The sequence below is a fragment of the Stomoxys calcitrans genome, chromosome 4, assembly GCF_963082655.1.
Source record: "Stomoxys calcitrans chromosome 4, idStoCalc2.1, whole genome shotgun sequence".
NCBI classification, from domain to species: Eukaryota; Metazoa; Arthropoda; class Insecta; order Diptera; family Muscidae; genus Stomoxys; species Stomoxys calcitrans.
This window is the reverse complement of record NC_081555.1, coordinates 29,668,845-29,686,244: the sequence shown is the minus strand read 5'-3', so window position 1 is coordinate 29,686,244 and position 17,400 is coordinate 29,668,845. Positions and strand designations below refer to the sequence as shown.

The 17,400-nt window shown below is 39.5% G+C and overlaps 2 protein-coding genes across 5 annotated transcripts in view; one reads left to right on the top strand and one right to left on the bottom strand.

Annotated features, from left to right (window-relative positions):
* LOC106091229 (general odorant-binding protein 19a) overlaps positions 1–17,400 on the bottom strand; it is a 75,434-nt gene that overhangs the window by 13,683 nt on the left and 44,351 nt on the right. For 2 of the 4 annotated variants that reach the window (XM_059368043.1, XM_059368044.1), the window contains one exon: positions 6,263–6,789. The exons of 1 other annotated variant lie outside the window; for it this stretch is intronic. In XM_059368043.1, coding sequence (XP_059224026.1) covers positions 6,313–6,789 — 477 coding nt within the window. In that variant the 3' untranslated portion in view covers positions 6,263–6,312. Of the gene's footprint in view, positions 1–4,695; positions 4,714–6,262; positions 6,790–17,400 lie in introns of those variants that run through there. One more of the 4 variants, XM_059368046.1, reaches the window with a different exon arrangement.
* LOC106091226 (breast cancer metastasis-suppressor 1-like protein) lies at positions 4,920–6,293 on the top strand. Its single transcript, XM_013257698.2, has 4 exons — positions 4,920–5,140; positions 5,311–5,466; positions 5,529–5,773; positions 5,846–6,293. The coding sequence occupies exons 1-4, from the start codon at positions 5,110–5,112 to the stop codon at positions 6,122–6,124; spliced, it is 711 nt and encodes a 236-aa protein (XP_013113152.1). The 5' UTR covers positions 4,920–5,109; the 3' UTR covers positions 6,125–6,293.

Genomic DNA, 17,400 nt, shown 5'->3' with positions numbered 1-17,400 from the left:
TTTTATACGCGGACGATTGTACGATCATGGCATCAGGCCCCCATCCACTGATGACATCTGCGATAGGTTGAACATCTACCTCAACGAACTTGGTTCTTATTGACAATTCCGACCATCAAGTGTGCCAAAATCTTTGCTGTCACATTTGACAGTTCTACAAATTCTCCTCACATGCCACAGCAATTTGCGATGAAGTCAAAAGTAGAAACAAGTCACTTGCCGGCAGCACTTGGGGTGCTGACAAAGAAACCTTATTGACCACGTACAAAGCAATTGGCTGGTCTGTGGTAAGTTATTCATCGCCAGTGTTGTCCCGTCACTGTTACACGCAGTGGAATAATATACAGGTCTGTCAGAACGTCGCCCTTCGAACTGCGATGGGCTGTCCCCTCAGTTCTCATGTGGACCACCTCCATCAGGAGGCAAAGATCCTACCAGTGCGAAGACATAACTACATGCTGTCTAACCAATACCTTCTGTGCTGAGACCTTCCAAACCATCATCTTGTGGATAGGTATTCACATTCCAGAAGCCTTAAGGTAGATCTAGATGATCTAAAACGTGAGGTCCAGCGCTACAAGAGAGAACCTCTAGATAAAGAGGGCCTAGACAACATTCATGCAGACACGATAGCAGATGCAGCGAATAGCTACCGAGTGAATGTGGTCCTTGGAGAATGAGAGCCTTCCATTACAACTGAAGAAATTGAAATTGAAATGAAGCTTGGCATCTCTAGTAGCTTCATACATATTATAGCCCAAACTAGTAAGGTCCATAAATAGATATATATATATACCATTTTAATTTCTTAGGCCGTATTCATCAGCGGGTTTGATCACTAAAAATTATCTTAAACTACACAAGCTTAAAACCACAATTCGTAGTTTCATGTCCCTTTCTTCCCTCTCAATTTCGGTTATTATGTTTGTCATTTCCTTTCCTTTAAACGCCGACCAAAATGAAATGAGTAATGACAAGTTAATCTTACACTGATATACGTATGTACGTACATAAAGTGTCACTTTCTTAAAACCTTCCATTCAATGAAACTGAGAATTTAACCACATATTTTCATATTAATATTGTTCCATTTATTATTTAGGAGAAAAACAAATGGCTTTAGATAAACATGATATAATCAGCCATTTAACATTTCCGATATATTGTAATTATTATATAAGTTTGGCTTTTCTACAAATTATATCAAATGGGGAATAATTATGGTGTTCAGTACCAAATGTCTTCCCAACTTGTCAAGTGTTAAACGATAGTTTATGAAATTATAGTAGCAGTGTCATATACTGTGAAATATGATTGCTGGTTACATAGACTAAAATTAAGATAAGTTCTATACACTAATTTTTTCGATATACACAAAATAGAATCTAAGATTTGCATATGTACTTCTTATAACTCTTATATAGGGTAGCATACAAAGAAGTAACGCAATTACTAGATGCGCCACTTTTACATCCTCTAAATAGGCAGAAACACACAAGGCACTACAGGGATCAAGTGATGATTTCCATTCTCACAACTTGACCTCGCTAACGTAGGCGTTTTATTTTTGTGTATTTAGTTATAGGTGTATAAAACGCAACTCTCCGTTAACGCAGATTAGTTCATTTACATATATGTAGATATGTTTGTACTTTACGAAGGATTCTCTTCTCGAATACTTTAAGAATTGCCCAAACTGTCTTCTTAAGTACCCATGCTTTAATTCATATAAGAATAGTATAAGTGTCTTTCACATTGTAATTTTTCTTTGCCGTGAGGTGACTTGGATCTCTTTTAAACCACTTTGTAGACAGCATTCATGCAGACACGGTAGCACATGCGGTGAATAGCTACCGGGTGAATGTTATCCTTTAAGAACGGCCGCCTCCCATTGCACCTAAAGAAATTGACCTCCCCCGGCAAAGCAGAGTAGTTCTGGCTTAATTACGATCCAGCAGATGCAGCCGCCTCAATCTCCAAGAGCAACGATTGATGCCAACGTGCAGGTTGTATAGACCATGGATCACATTTGTCAAGTTATTTGCCTGGTAATGGAAAAATGCTATGCTGTTGAAGAAAGAATTGCTATGCTATTGAAGCTATATTCGGTTATGAACCGATTCGGGTTAAACGTGGCTTGGATGTTGAAGACAAAGTAGATGTCATTGTGCAAAATTTCAGCCAACTCGGATAAGAATTGCGGCCTGTAGGGGCTCAAGAAGTGAGATCGGTTTATATGGGAGCTATTTGAGGTTATTGACCGATTCAGACCATATTTGGCATAATTTCGTCTTTCCGTTTGTAACACATCGAAATATTGATCTGAGACCCAACCAAGTTTATATATAATCTTTCAAAAGCACGCAAACTTTAGAAGGAATAAATCCAGGCGCTTAAAATTATTCACAAATACGGCTATTAGTGTAGGTCAGTTGGTATTGTAAATGTGCCATATCGGTCCATGTTGTTGTTGTAGCCATATTTTCATGTGGAGCTGACGAACCGATCGCTGCAGGAACATGATGGTCATTAGTTTTTTGAAGGCGCCAAAAACTCGAAAAGTTGTATCGTGGATCATACCCACTCAGTATTTAAGTCAGGAATTGATTTTTCGCGGCTGCAATTGCAGTTACTCCGTATGAAGCACTTCACTATCCGTACTTTTGATAAAAATTACTGTACAACTATTCCTGATAGAACCGATTGGAACTACGATATCCCTGGTAATAGAAGTTACATAGACTTCTATACGGATGCTTTTAAACTAGACAACTAGAGGAGGGTTTTAGTGTGGCGAAAAGGCTAACCGACCACTGCAGTGTGTATCAAGCGGAGCTCCCTGCAATTAAGGAAGTGGTGTAATAGCCAAGATATATTGTTGTGTTGTTGTTGTAACAACATTTTCATGTGGAGGTGATGTCCTCGTCAAGCTCCTGTAGGCGAGTTAGCTCGTTCCGGTCCAAAGGACTGATCGCCGCTGAAACAGAGTTGCCATTGGTTATTTATAAGCGCTAGTAACTCGCCTTGTTATATTGAGCATCATAGGCACTCAGTATTTGTGCAAGAGGCGGTGCCACCCTAGCTCTCACTAAGACTCTTCGCTCGATACCGCTATTTGTCCGTTACTGCCGTTGCAGCTACTGCGTATGCAGCATTCCACTATCCGCAACCTGTGGACGGCAGCTCGCAGCTAAGCTTCTCGTGACAGCAAAGAACACCACAAAGATCGGACCTCAAAGTTCCAACTTGTGTGGTGCACACAGCTATCCCGTGCCGGAACATAACGATGATTGGCCAGGCAGCCATTAAATCGACGGAAAAAACATTTCTGAAAACAAAAAGCGCGCTCGACTGTCGCAGATCTATCAACCAAATGGCTGAACAGTTAAAAATTCACCTATTCTGGGTGCCGGGCCACAGAGATATCCCAGGGAATCGTAAAGCGGACGAGCTTGCGAGACAAGGAACTACCTTACACTTTCCAGTGAAACTGGAACCTGTGGGTATGCCTTTAGCGACATGTAAGACCAGTTTTCAGGAACAGGCCCGAAGGGCAACGAATGATAGATGATCGCAAAGAGGGGTCTATGAGCATTCCAAACCTATGGGGCCTAACCTAGACTAGAAGAGGGCTACCGCTTTGCAATCGTCTCAGTCATTAGTCCGTCATGGCAGGCCAATGTCTAATAGCTAAACATGCTGACAGACACCGAAGAAGAAGGGACTATTGAACACCTACTGCGTGTGTGGTGCTCATAGTAACTCGAGCCGGGACATATCAGGAGTGAAAACAGCAAATGTTCGATCATCTCATTCTTCTAGAGACACCTTCTCAGTATTTACCAGAAGTAGTTCAAAAATCTTTTTCCTTTCGATGCTAAACCAGAGAGTTCTTTCATTCAAACTTCACAGAGCACATTATATCCAAATGTTTCCAAGGGTCCCACTTACCTTATCCCTCTGATCTTTAAAAGCTACAATGACAACCTATTGGCTGCCGCTACCTCATTATTCTTTAGCAATGTTACTGCTAAAGAATTGCCAATTGTGAACTTCTTTACGGACAATGAGCAAATTATTATCTTATAGGCCCTTCATTAAAGACCCATGTTGTTTCGATCGACCTACATTTTTGTTTGTGGGGAGGTGAAGCCTGTAAACGCTTCAAAACAAATTTAGATATCAGATCCCCACTCTACTCCTAAGCACATTTAATGTGAGTAAAATATTGTTGTTGTTGTAACAGTGTGTTGTACAGAGTCGGCAGCCCTTGCCGATGAAGGACTCCATCGGGTAAATCCGGTACATACAGCCGGTTTCCATGGGATTGAGTAACATATGGTCTCTGTTTGGTGTTTTTTATGGCGGACGGCCCTGCAAAGCTTTGGATATTAAATTTCAACTCTTCTCCTAAATACCTACCATTCATTTGATACTCATACTGTTTTAATCGGCTTACATTTCCGTTTTTGACATTCGCAGACACTTTGTCCCGCATACATATTTTAATTTGATTGGTACTCCCCCAAATGACATTTTTTGTGTCCCATGTCGTCTTAGTCGACTAACATGTCAACATGTCCTTTAGGTAGTTATGGGAAGGCCATGTAACACTTGGCCTCCAATGTGAATATATCGTTCTACTGATCTACTCCTACATACCTTCCATCTCTAACTCACACTGATCGGTCATACCGTTTTGAGAGGTTTTTGTGCCGCGAAGTTATGAATGAAAAACTATTTTCTCTTGTATAAAAGCTTCTATTCTTCAATTTTTGCTTTACTTGGTAAAGTGATATCAGAATTTGAATATTAAGCGCGATATGTTATCACCCTTTGTTGAATTTTTGTTATCGTGGTCTTCTTCTTCATTGTTTTGGTTTTTATGTTTTCATGCAAGAAACGGCAACTCTGCTTTTGATACATCTACACATCTACGTTTAGACACCTACAAGAAGCTAGCTGGCTGCTAAAATAGAAATTACATTGTTTTTTATTGAAAAAAGCAAAGAAAACATAAAATTAAAATAGAAAACACGTCGATTTGAGCTACATATTCCTCGGCAAGATAGGAAAATTTGCCATAGCTGATCTAAGTTTCCACATAAGATGCCTGTGAAAAATGGTGGCGAATCCGATGGTTAGTATACGAAAGAAACTTTCTACTGGAGGATGAAAGGCTATCTTAGTTAATACAATAAAAGTCAATAATTTTTGCTTGTTGAAGCTCAAGTCGAAATGACCTCAAATAATCTTTATGTATCTTGTGGAAGACCCTTACATTCATATTCACCTACATACATTTTTCAGGTGGTGCCGGTTCCAACTCGGAATCCGAGCATTCCAACTCCAGCCAAGGCCATGAGTCCAGCGATGAGGAGGCAAATGAAATTGATTCGGACGATTCATCCGAAATGGATGTGAATGAGATCGAAAGGCGACGTTCAGAATGTTTAGAAATCCTAGGTAAACGCCTTGACTTTTTAATTCAAGCAACATTTTAGCAAGCTCTCATTTTCGGTTTTTAGACCATTTAGAAAAACAATTTAGCCAGCTCCGGGAACAATATTACACCGAACGTATTAATCAAATTGAAAGGCAATCGGCCGAAGTGCGCAATGGAAGATCCGAGGAATATTTGCAACCCTTAAAGGAGCTAGACAAAGTTTATAAAAATCGCATTGAGGTGGCAGAAATTTTAAAACGATATCGTTTGGAAAACATAGAGCATAAGTTCTTGAGCGAGGAACAAGCAGCGTTACAAAACTTTGAGGTGAGCTTTACTTGTTATAAGTTTTATTTAGAACAAACTTAAGCTAAATGTTTTTCTAAAACTTATTTATAGAGTGAAAAACAATTGGCTTTAGATCAAATTTATGATGACCTCATGGAGAAAATAAGACGCCTGGAGGAGGACCGACATAATGTAGATATCTCCTGGGACGATTGGGGCAATGACAAACGTCATAGCAAAGTGCGGGGGCCGGCCCGCAAAAAGGCTGTCACTGTCAATGGACCTTTCATTGTGTATATGCTGCACGAAGAAGATATTTTAGAAGACTGGACTACTATACGCAAAGCCCTTAAACGTTCAACCACAATGGTGGGCCCTGTTGCAACATGACCCTAAACCATTCACTTATCCATCCCTATCTTTTAATGAACTAGTACTCATTCTCTGCTTCCTAACTGCTATTCTTTCATAAGGTATTCATTTGGTTTCTAGTTTTAGTTCTTAAGTTTTGAAATAAAAAAATTCTACTAAGTGTGGAAATTTTAACAAATTAACAAAAGGCAATAAATTTTATTTTTTTAGTAGCCTTTGGCTTTTAAATGTTCTCTTACAATGTCGACATAGTCACCGTGTACTCGCACTTGACCACTCATTTCGTTGACGCGTGTGGCACATTTTCTGCCATTGCGTGCCTTTTCCACTATCTCCCTTATTTCTTTTTCCAATTGCCATAAATTGCCTTGCACATGTCTTACTACGGTCACCCGGCGTTGTCCTCGAAATGTTGTTTCCAAATAAACGGGAACCATATGATTACGTGAGCGGGCCACAAAGTATTCGAGTTTGTCGATATCGGCTACAGTGAAAGCTGGTGGTTTCCAGCCAGAAGGATACTCGGCCTTATGCACTACCTTGGGGACAACTGGTTTGGGCAGCAATCGTTCCACATATTTCCATTCTGGAGGATTTTTAAGAATCTCAACCTCAGGATATTGGTCAATTGATTGCACCTGATCCGAAGACAAATAGCTGGAATAGCGCGCTGATACCGGCAACTGAAAGGAGTATACACATTGTAGTTACATAAAACACATTATTTAAAAGCTTACTCTTAGAGATCTGGTACTAATTTCTTTCAATAATTTTTGTAACAATGCCATAACTTTTAACAGATGGTTAATTTTCGGAAAAACAGAGAAATAAGTGCTGAGTTGCTTGCAATCGACTGAACGGCGTAACGGTGCGGCGGCTCGTCACCTGAGTCGATTCAAAAACTCAAATCGGCCTGGTTTTAATTCACTTGGAATGAGTATCCCCTGGGCTGCATGAGCAGAGTGATATCAGTTCCAAATGGATGGTGGATATTATAATCGATTTAAAGTTTATCGGATTTTCGTAGTCGATTATAAATAACAACATCCATTCCGAACTGTTATCACGCACCATTGTGTAGACCCTGGGATACTCATTACAGGGGAATTGAATCCCATCGACCACCCATTATTACTCGCGTGCCTGGTGTCACATACAGCAGTTTGGCTTGGTGTCGCATGCACATGCAGTAAAATTATGTAACTTTGTTGAATGATCCATCGATAAATACAAACCCATATAATCGATAGTTGATTTTCGGTTTAAGTGCTTGTTACAGATGTCACTCTGAGAATATAAATAATCGTGCCATCTATAAAATAAGAAACAGATAACTAGCAAACTATGGTCTTGCCTGCAGTGGGGTTTATGTCCAAGCTGCAGAGTTGAAATGATGCGACATGTAACTTGCATTTCCCTATATACATTCATATATGAATGTTTTTATTGTTGTGTGTGTGAAAATTATTTTTACATAAAAAGTGAAACAAACAAAATATAACATAGGTATCAAAATCTAACATGGAAATTAAAAAATAAAACAAATCTCTGGAAGGTACTTTAAAAAATGCAATTTATACTTTTTCTAAAACAATTTTGATAAAAAACTTTATGGAAATAGAATTTTTTTATAGAAATTAAAATAAATCTACTTAAGCATGGAGCTCGTAGAATGAGAGTTCACTGACCTTTTGCCAGAGCCTTAGGCGCCGCAAAGGGTCAGTGAATATTTCATATTCCGAACAAGCAGCTGTATCAGCATCGAAATGAACTCCTTTAGTTGTGTGCAAACTTTTTCTACATCCGTTCAAAAGACTACATGATTACCCAATGCCTAGGAAATAAATGACAACTCCTGCGACAGTGCCCACAAACAATCCGGACCCACCTGCTCCTACACAGGATCTAGGAAAAGTAGGGATTCTCCCAGACCAGAGCTCTCTTATGGGGAAAAAGACATCCAACCTGTTAATACAAAGGCATTTTCCTGGAACAAATTTTATTTGGCCGCACCACCAATTCGCAGGATTATGGAAGAGTGCCCAAACTTCGAGAAACGCTTGGTGGTTCCCTACTCCCTTAGTTCATGGGCGATCTTCTTTACCACACACCCAACATATGGGTAACAAGTAAAGCGTGCTAAGTTTGACCGGGCCGAATCTTATATGCCCTCCACCATGGATCGCATTTGTCGAGTTATTTTCCCGGTGTCTCTTTTTAGGCAAAGAAAGGAAAGGAAAGGATAAAAGAAAAGAATATCTATGCTATTGAAGCTATATCAAGTTATGTCCGATTCGGACTATAATGGAATGAATGTTGGAACCACAGTAGAAGTCATTCAGCCAAATCGAATAAGGATTTCGCCCTTTAATGGTTAAAAAAGTAAAATAGGCACATCGTTTTATAAGGGAGCTGTATTAGGTTATAGACCGTTTGGACCATATTTGACACGTATGTTGAAGGTCATGGGAGAAGGCGTTGTACGAAATCACCCAAATCAGATAATAATTGCGCCATATAGAGGCTCAAGAAGTCAAGATCGCAGATCGGTTTATATGGCAGCTATATCAGGTTATGGACCGATTTGAACCATACTTGGCACAGTTGTTGGAAATCATAACAAAACACCTCATGCAAGATTTCAGGCAAATCGGATAAGAATTGCGTCCTCTAGTGGCTCAAGAAATTAAGACCCCAGATCGGTTTATATGACAGCTATGAGGTTACAGCTATCAGGTTATGCAACGATTTCACCCGTACTTGGCATAGTTGTTGGAAATCATAACAAAACATCTCATGCAAAATTTCAGCCAAGTCGGGTAGGTATTGCGCCCTCTAGAGGCTCAAGAAGTCAAGACCCCAGATCGGTTTATACGACAGCCATATCAGGTTATGAACCAATTTCAACCATACTTAGCACAGTTGTTGAAAATCATAACGAAACACCTCATGCAAAATTGCAGCCAAATCGCATAAAAATGTCGCCTTGTAGTGGTTTAAGAAGTCTAGATCCAAGATCGGTTTATGTGGCAGCTATATCAAAACATGGACCGGTATGGTCCATTTACAATCCCAACCGACCTACACATATTAGAAGTATTTGTGCAAGATTTCAAGCGGCTAGCTTTACTCCTTCGAAAGTTAGCATGTTTTCGACAGACAGACGGATGGACGGACAAACGGACGGACAGGGCTAGATCGACTTAAAATGTCATGACGATCAAGAATATATATACTTTATGGGTCTGAGACGAATATTTGGAGGAGTTACAAACAGAATGGCGAAATTAGTATACCCCCATCCTATGGTGGAGGATATAAAAAGGCCAATTGGCCATCGTATCTCCAGTTCAGCATCCTTAAAACCTCTCTGACAAGGTCTGTAACCATAGGAGAAAGTGGCAACCCACCATGATGACTCTTCACACAATGGCAAAGAATCTTAAAAACCTAGTAAAGATAACTATAAGAAATTTTGAATAGTTAAAGTTTAGGTGTTGGCGCGATCTTACTTTACTTTAATTGGCTATGACAGAACATTTGCTCCATTAGCCGAACATAGAATAGTGTTCCAAGCACCTCGATGTCTCTGACACCAAGTTTCGACTTGTCTCCCACCACTTGATCTTTCTATTGGGCTTTTGGTCGTGTCAACCTTCAAAAGACTTCTTTGCTGGAGCTTCTTCATCCATTCTGACAACATGACCTAGCCAACGCAGCCGTTGTATTTTGATGCCGGTAACTATGCTATCTCGTCATACAGCTCGTGGTTCATGCATCGCCTATATTCCCCATTAACGCAAACTGGTCCATATATTTTACAAAGAATCTTTCTCTCAAACACTCCAAGCACTGCCTCATCTGCTTTCACGAGTACCCATGCCTCAGAACCATATAACAACACGTGATGCGTCAGTGTCTAATCTTCGTCTGTCGAGAGGTTGCCTTGTTTCCAAACTGCTTACTTAGTCCAAAGTACCATCTGTTTACCAGTATTATTCTTCGCTTTATCTCAAAACTGGTGTCATTCGTTTCGGTTACGGTGGTGCCGAGGTAGATAAAGTAACTGACTATCTCAAAGTTGTGGTTCCACACTTTCTCTTTCTTTATTTGCTCGGTTGTACAAGGCGTTTTGGGAGTTGAAACCATCCATTTCGTCTTACATCCATTTACTGCCAGACCCACTTTCACTCTCTTTCGAATCTTTCAAAGGCTGCAGTCGACATAGGCGAGTAGCATGTGTTCTCTTGTGATTAGTGTGCCGTATCTATGCACATCTGCATCTCGTATAATCTTCTCCAGCGGATATTAAAGAGATATCTCGATGAGCTGTCTCCTTGTCTGAAACCTCGTTTGGTATTGAATGGTTCGCAGAGTTTCTTTCGTATTCTTACTGAGGAACGCGTATCAGCAAGTGTCATTCCGCAGAGTCGTATTAATTTTGCAGGGATACCAAACTCAAGAAGTGTCGCTTTGTAGTCAACAAAGAGATGGTAGGTGTTGATTTGTCCTTCTCGGGTCTTTTCCAGGATTTGGTGCAGTGTGAATATCTGGTCCAGGGTGGATTTACCAGGTCTAAAGCCGCATTGATAGGGCCCAATTATCTTTTTCGAAGTTACTTTTTATTATTTAGAGCGCACAACAAACAGATAACTGACCTAAGTGTACGTCCATAGTGCTTAGGGTGGATAAATATCCGTACCCTCTTTTCAACCTAACCTAATCTAACCAACCACACGAAGGCGAACGATTTTGTCCTATTAGTCTGTCATCCTTTATGCTGAAGACTCCTGAGAGGTCGATATAAACAGATCTAAGGGCAAAGATCCCGGCAGCAGCATGCATATAGTAAAGGCAAATCCACTGAAACAGTCCTTCACGACCTAGTCGGCTACATAGGGGGTTCTCTCGCTGCCAAGGAATATGCAATGGTAGCATTTCTTGACATTGAAGGTTCTTTCAGTGATGCAAAACCGACGTCAATCATTAAGGAGTTGGAGTTTCTAGGCATCACCACTGCCGTAAGAAAGATTTTCAATATCTTACTTACTAAAAGATGCATAACAGCAAGCCTGGCATCTGTAGATCTAGAAAGATGGGTCAGCAGAGATACTGCTTAAGGAGGTGTACTGTCTCCTCTACTTCGGAATATAGCCATTAACAATATATTATTGTCTCAGGAATAAAAATGTATAAAAAACGCTACCAGTCTATGCTGATGACGTGGCTATTGCGGTAAGGAGAACGTTTCCCAGCGCTCTTAGAGATATACTTCAGGAAGCTCGACCTTGGACCGTGAAGTGGGCTACCGAAAGTGGTCTAGGCGTAAATCCGTGTAAGACAGAAGTTGTTGTTTGCAGCACGAGATACAAGTTACCTAAAGTGGCACCTGTCTCCTTGGGAGGAGAGAATGTTTTTTTACTGAAAGTGCAAAATACCTGGGTGTTTTGCTGGATAGAAAATTGAGCTTCAAATCCAAATTTTTGGAAAGTCCAAGAAAGGCTTACCCCATTGGTGCAGGATCTTTTTTTTCATGGGCGACTCTCTGCTGCCTAAAATGATCTTTCTTATTATTGATGATCATGAAAGGATTATTTTCGCTCTTTTAACCCCAGCCACACTTTAATACTCGAACTTTTACATATACCACATAAAAGCGAAATAGGTTTTTATATACGTCTGTATGTTGTTTTTGTGTAAAGTCTATATATTAATTGACTGTTGAACACCTCCTACTAGCAGAAGGCAAATGAGGAAAAACCAAAAGCTCATTGCGAATGTTGTATGTCGTATGGGGAACATGGCAAGCCTATTAAACACAGCAAAAACTCGATGAAAACTCATTAGCAAATTATAAAGACTACAACAATGCGGCCACGACACAATTTCCTAACAACAAAACGAAGCTTTCCTATCGCTCTCAGAGTAAGCATTCCGAGGCAAATATAAACAGAGACAACGAAACGAATGCACATCAGAGATGGAAATGTCAGTATTAGAGTACTTTTTTCAGTACTGTTTCGATCCATGGAATACAAGCAAAAGCACAAAGAATTTTTTGAATATTTTGGATGGGGATTAAAGAGTCCTAAAAAGCAAAAGATATTTTTTTTTTGAAATGCATACCCTCCATGTTTATCCTTTGATCCGAATAAGCAAAATACGAAATATTATGGCAATCGGTTAACGATAACCGGTGCAGCCACGACGTCCAAAGTTGAATGTTGTTCTTTCTAAGAAATCCAATTGAGTATCTTAGGTCCTGAAATGACATGAAACTGGTGAGCTAAGTATACGTTTACATGGAGTTTATTACCAAACCACAAACTGTACCCTGCACCACTACTATGACTGTAATAAAATGTGTACTACAAATGTCAACGGATTTGCATGAAATTTGCCTTCAAGCCTTTGCTAAATTTGATCATAATCAGTTCAGATTTGGATATAGTTCCCATTGTAGTTTTTAACCTACAGAAACTATATATGGCAGCAATGTCACAATCGGAAGCGATTTTGATGCAATTTGGCAGAGGCTTCCAGGTGTGTAATAAGACACTGTATATCAAATTTCGTGCGAATCGGTAAAAAAGTGGGGCAACTACTACCATTTAAGTAAACATCGGACTATCTATTGGGTTGCCCAAAAAGTAATTGCGGATTTTTTAAAAGAAAGTAAATGCATTTTTAATAAAACTTAGAATGAACTTTAATCAAATATCTTTTTTACGCTTTTTTTCCAAAGCAAGCTAAAAGTAACAGCTGATAACTGACAGAAGAAAGAATGCAATTACAGAGTCACAAGCTGTGAAAAAATTTGTCAACGCCGACTATATGAAAAATCCGCAATTACTTTTTGGGCAACACAATATATGTTAGCAATATCTAAATCTGAACCTATTTTCACCGAATTTAATAGCTTTTGTCCCTATGCTAAAAAAGTAAAAATAGGATAACAAATGCTACCTGCACCTTGATAACAAAGCGCGAACAGATAGACACGCGGATTCCCGCCCAGACGGACGTGGCTAGATTGAGCTAGGAAGTAATTCTGAGTCGATCGATACACTATTAACCGTCGAAGTAAGGGTTCCAGGTGTAACTTGTGTTTAGTTAACAATAAGTGTCATAAAAATGTTAACTATGTGCTCAAATTAAATTCTAAGACGTAAAATCCTTCAATGGATCCCAAAAATGCTCTTTTCCCAATTGTTAATGCCGTTGTGGCACGGGTTATCGGGTTGCTTATTAAAACCAAAAGGGGAAATATTGGTGCAAAGCGTTTCTCTATTCGCAAAAAAAAAACAAGTTTTAGTCCGATTCGGACCATAAACGAATTGAATGCTGAACATTGTCCATTCGGATAAGAATTGTGCCTTTTAGGGGCTCAAGAAGCAAAATCGGGAGATCGGTTTATATGGGAGCTGTATCAAGCTATAGATCGATTCAGACCATATTGCAAACGTATGTTGAAGGCCATGGGAAAAGCCGTTGTAGAAAATTTGTGCTAAATCAGATGAGAATTGCTCTTTACAGGCTCTAGAAAGTCAACATCCCAGATCGAAGTCAAGATCCAAACTATATCAGGTTATGTACCGATTTGCGCCATACTCATCACAGTTTTTGGAAGTCATATTAAAACACCTCATGCAAAATTAAAGAAAAATCGGATGAGAATTGCGCCCTGTAGACGCTCAAGAAGTCAAGACCCAAAATCGGTTTATATGGCAGCTATATCAAAACATGAACCAATTTGGCCCATTTACAATCCCAATCGATGTACACTAATAAAAGGTATTTGAGCAAAATTTCAAGCGGCTAGCTTTATTCCTTCGAAAGTTAACGTGTATTCGACAGACAGACGGACGGACATGGCTAGTTCGACTTAAAATGGCACGACGATCAAGCATATATATACTTTATGGGGTCTTAGACGCATATTTCGGGGTGTTACAAACAGAATGACGAAATTAGTACACCCTCATCCTATGGTGGAGGGTATAAAAATCACTCTCATAGGATGGGACGGTCTAATGAGGGTATACAAATTTCGTCATGCCATTTGTAACACATCGAAATATTGATCTGAGACTTAACAAAGTATATATAGTCTTGATCTTCTTGACATTCTAAGTAGATTTAGCAATATCCGTTCGTCTGTCGAAGGCTCGTTAACTTTCGAAGGAATAAAGCAAGGTGCTTCCTATAAGTAGAGGTCGGTTGGGATTGCAAATGGCCCATATCGGTCCATTGCTTGATAAAGCTACCATATAAACCGATCTAAGATCTTGATTTCTTGAGCCTCTACAGGGTGCAATTCTTATCCAAAATTTTGTATGAGGAGTTTTGTTATAATTTGCAACAACTCTGCCAAATATGGCTTGAATCGGTCCATAACCTAATATAGCACCCATATAAACCGATTTCCTGATTTTACATCTTGAGTCCCCATAGGATCCGACTTGGCTTTTGCACAATAACTATGGTCACCAAAATCCAAATCAAGTATAGTCCGAATCGGTCCATAACCTGATATAGCTCCCATATAAGTTATATCCTGAGTTTGTAGAGGATGTAATTCTTGTCCGATTTTGGCTAAAATTTTGAACAGTGAATAATAAGGTCTGAATCAGTCCATAACCTGATATAGCTCCTCTATAAATCTATCTCTCGATTTTACCTCTTAAGCTTCCAGAGAGCGTAATTCTCATCCGACTTGGCTGAAATTTTGCACAATGGCATCTACCATGCACAATGGCTTCTACTGCAAAATCCAAACGAAGTATTGCTCGAATCGGTCCATAAACTGATATAGCTCCAGTAGGATGGATAGTTGATCAATATCCATTGTTTGCCTATAAAAAATACCGGGAAAAGAACTTGACAAATGCGGTCCTTGGTGGAGGGTATATAAGATTTGGCCTGGCTGAACCTAGCTCGCTTTTACTTATTAAAGGGTGATTTTTTTGAGGTTAGGATTTTCATGCATTAGTATTTGATACATAACACGTGGGATTTCAGACATGGTGTCAAAGAGAAAGATGCTCAGTATGCTTTGACATTTCATCATGAATAGACTTACTAACGAGCAACGCTTGCTAATCATTGAATTTTATTACCAAAATCAGTGTTCGGTTCGAAATGTGTTCATTCACCGTAACGTTGCGTCCAACAGCATCTTTGAAAAAATACGGTCCAATGATTCCACAAGCGTACAAACCACACCAAACAGTGCATTTTTCGGGATGCATGGGCAGTTCTTGAACGGCTTCTGGTTGCTCTTCACTCCAAATGCGGCAATTTTGCTTATTTACGTAGCCATTCAACCAGAAATGAGCCTCATCGCTGAACAAAATTTGTCAAAATTTGAACACATTTCGAACCGAACACTGATTTTGGTAATAAAATTCAATGATTTGCAAGCGTTGCTCGTTAGTAAGTCTATTCATGATGAAATGTCAAAGCATACTGAGCATCTTTCTCTTTGACACCATGTCTGAAATCCCACGTGATCTGTCAAATACTAATGCATGAAAATCCTAACCTCAAAAAAATCACCCTTTATCTTCAATTTCTATTGAAATTGAAAACTTTTTACAGCAGTACTTCAAAAGTGCCAAAATTCTCTTATATCATATAATTTATATATTGTGGGTTACATTGTTTTGCATTTGAGGTGAAAAATATAGCGAATAATCGGTAAAAATCAGTAAGTGGTGTCGCTCTTTCCTAAGGGAAAGGGTAGTTTTAGCACCCTTTCTCAAGAAAAAGGATAGTTTTAGTACCCTTTCTCAAGGGTAAGGCTAGTTTTAATACCCTTTCTCAAGAAAAAGGGTAGTTTTAGTACCCCTTCCTCAAGGGAAAGGGTAGTTTCAGTGCCCAAGGAAAAGGGTAGTTTTAGAGCCCATTCCCAAGGGAAAGGGTAGTTTTAGTACCCTTTCTCAATGGAAGGGGTAGTTTTGCTACTCTTTCCTAAGGGAAGGGGTAGTTTTGTTACCCTTTCCCAAGGAAGTTTCAGCACCCTTTTCCAAGGGAAGTGTTAGTTTTAGTAACCTTTCCCAATGGAAAGAGTAGCTTTAATACCATCCCCAGGCAAAGGGTAGTTTTAGTACCTTTTTCCCAAGGCAAAGGATAGTTTATAAAGAAAAGGGTAGTTGTAGTACCATTTCGCAGGGGAAAGGGTGGTTTATGTACTATTTCCCAAGGGAAAGGGTGGTTCAAATAACCTTTACCAATGGAAAGGGTAGTTTAAGTACCTTTTCCCAACGGAAAGGGTAGTTTAAGTACCCTTTCCCAAGGGAAAGGATAGTTTTATTACCATTTCCCAGGGGAAAGGATAGTTTTGGTACGCTTTCCCAAGGGAAAGGATAGTTTTGGTAACCTTTCCCAAGGAAAAGGAAAGTTTTGGTACACTTTCCTAAGGGAAAGAGCAGTTTTATTGCACTTTCCCAAGGGAAGGGATAGTTTTAGTACCCTTTCCCAAAGGAAAGTGTAGTTTATGAAACCTTTCCCAAGGAAAGGGTAGTTTAAGTACCCTTTCCCAAATTTGCACTCGGATCCTTTTGAAATCATTATGAAAAACCAAAAAGAACTCTTTTGGTCCAAAAAATATATTTTTAGTACCAAAAAAAATTGTGTATTCCATCCCTGATGCACATTATGAGTGGATAGTTTTGGTACACTTTCCCAAGGGAAAGAATAGTTTTAGTACCCTTTCCCAAGGGAAAGGAAAGTTTTGGTACACTTTCCCAAGGGAAAGAGCAGTTTTAGTGCACTTTCCCAAGGGAAGGGATAGTTTTAGTACCCTTTCCCAAGGGAAGTGTAGTTTATGAAACCTTTCCCAAGGAAAGGGTAGTTTAAGTACCCTTTCCCAAATTTGCACTCGCATCCTTTTGAAATCATTATGAAAAACCAAAAAGAACTCTTTTGGTCCAAAAAATATATTTTTAGTACCAAAAAAAAATTGTGTATTCCATCCCTGATGCACATTATGAGTGCAGCTAGATGTTCAACTATTCGAATGCACATTATTTGCAGGCAAAAGCTTTGCCACAATCAAAATACCGAGAAAGAGAATAATAAGCTTAAGGCTTTGCCATCGGGCATCATAACTGTAGTTGGCTGACTAAGCTGCCGAAGTGGAATAAAAATGCAAAAAAGAAGAAAACGTAGCAAATGCTGCATTTCCTCGATTCATTGTAGTTTTATATGAGGCTAGAATGACGTCATCTAGAAAAAGCTTGCCATTGCTAGCACATTGCATGCGGGGGGTGGTAGTGCACATAGTGCTGCTA

Excerpts from the sequence above, each read along its gene's own strand:
- LOC106091226 (XM_013257698.2), top strand. The coding sequence starts at position 5,110 with ATGCCTGTGAAAAATGGTGGCGAATCCGATG. Across the intron at positions 5,467-5,528 it reads AGAATGTTTAGAAATCCTAG|ACCATTTAGAAAAACAATTT; the intron begins GTAAACGCCTTG and ends TTCGGTTTTTAG. Across the intron at positions 5,774-5,845 it reads CAGCGTTACAAAACTTTGAG|AGTGAAAAACAATTGGCTTT; the intron begins GTGAGCTTTACT and ends ACTTATTTATAG.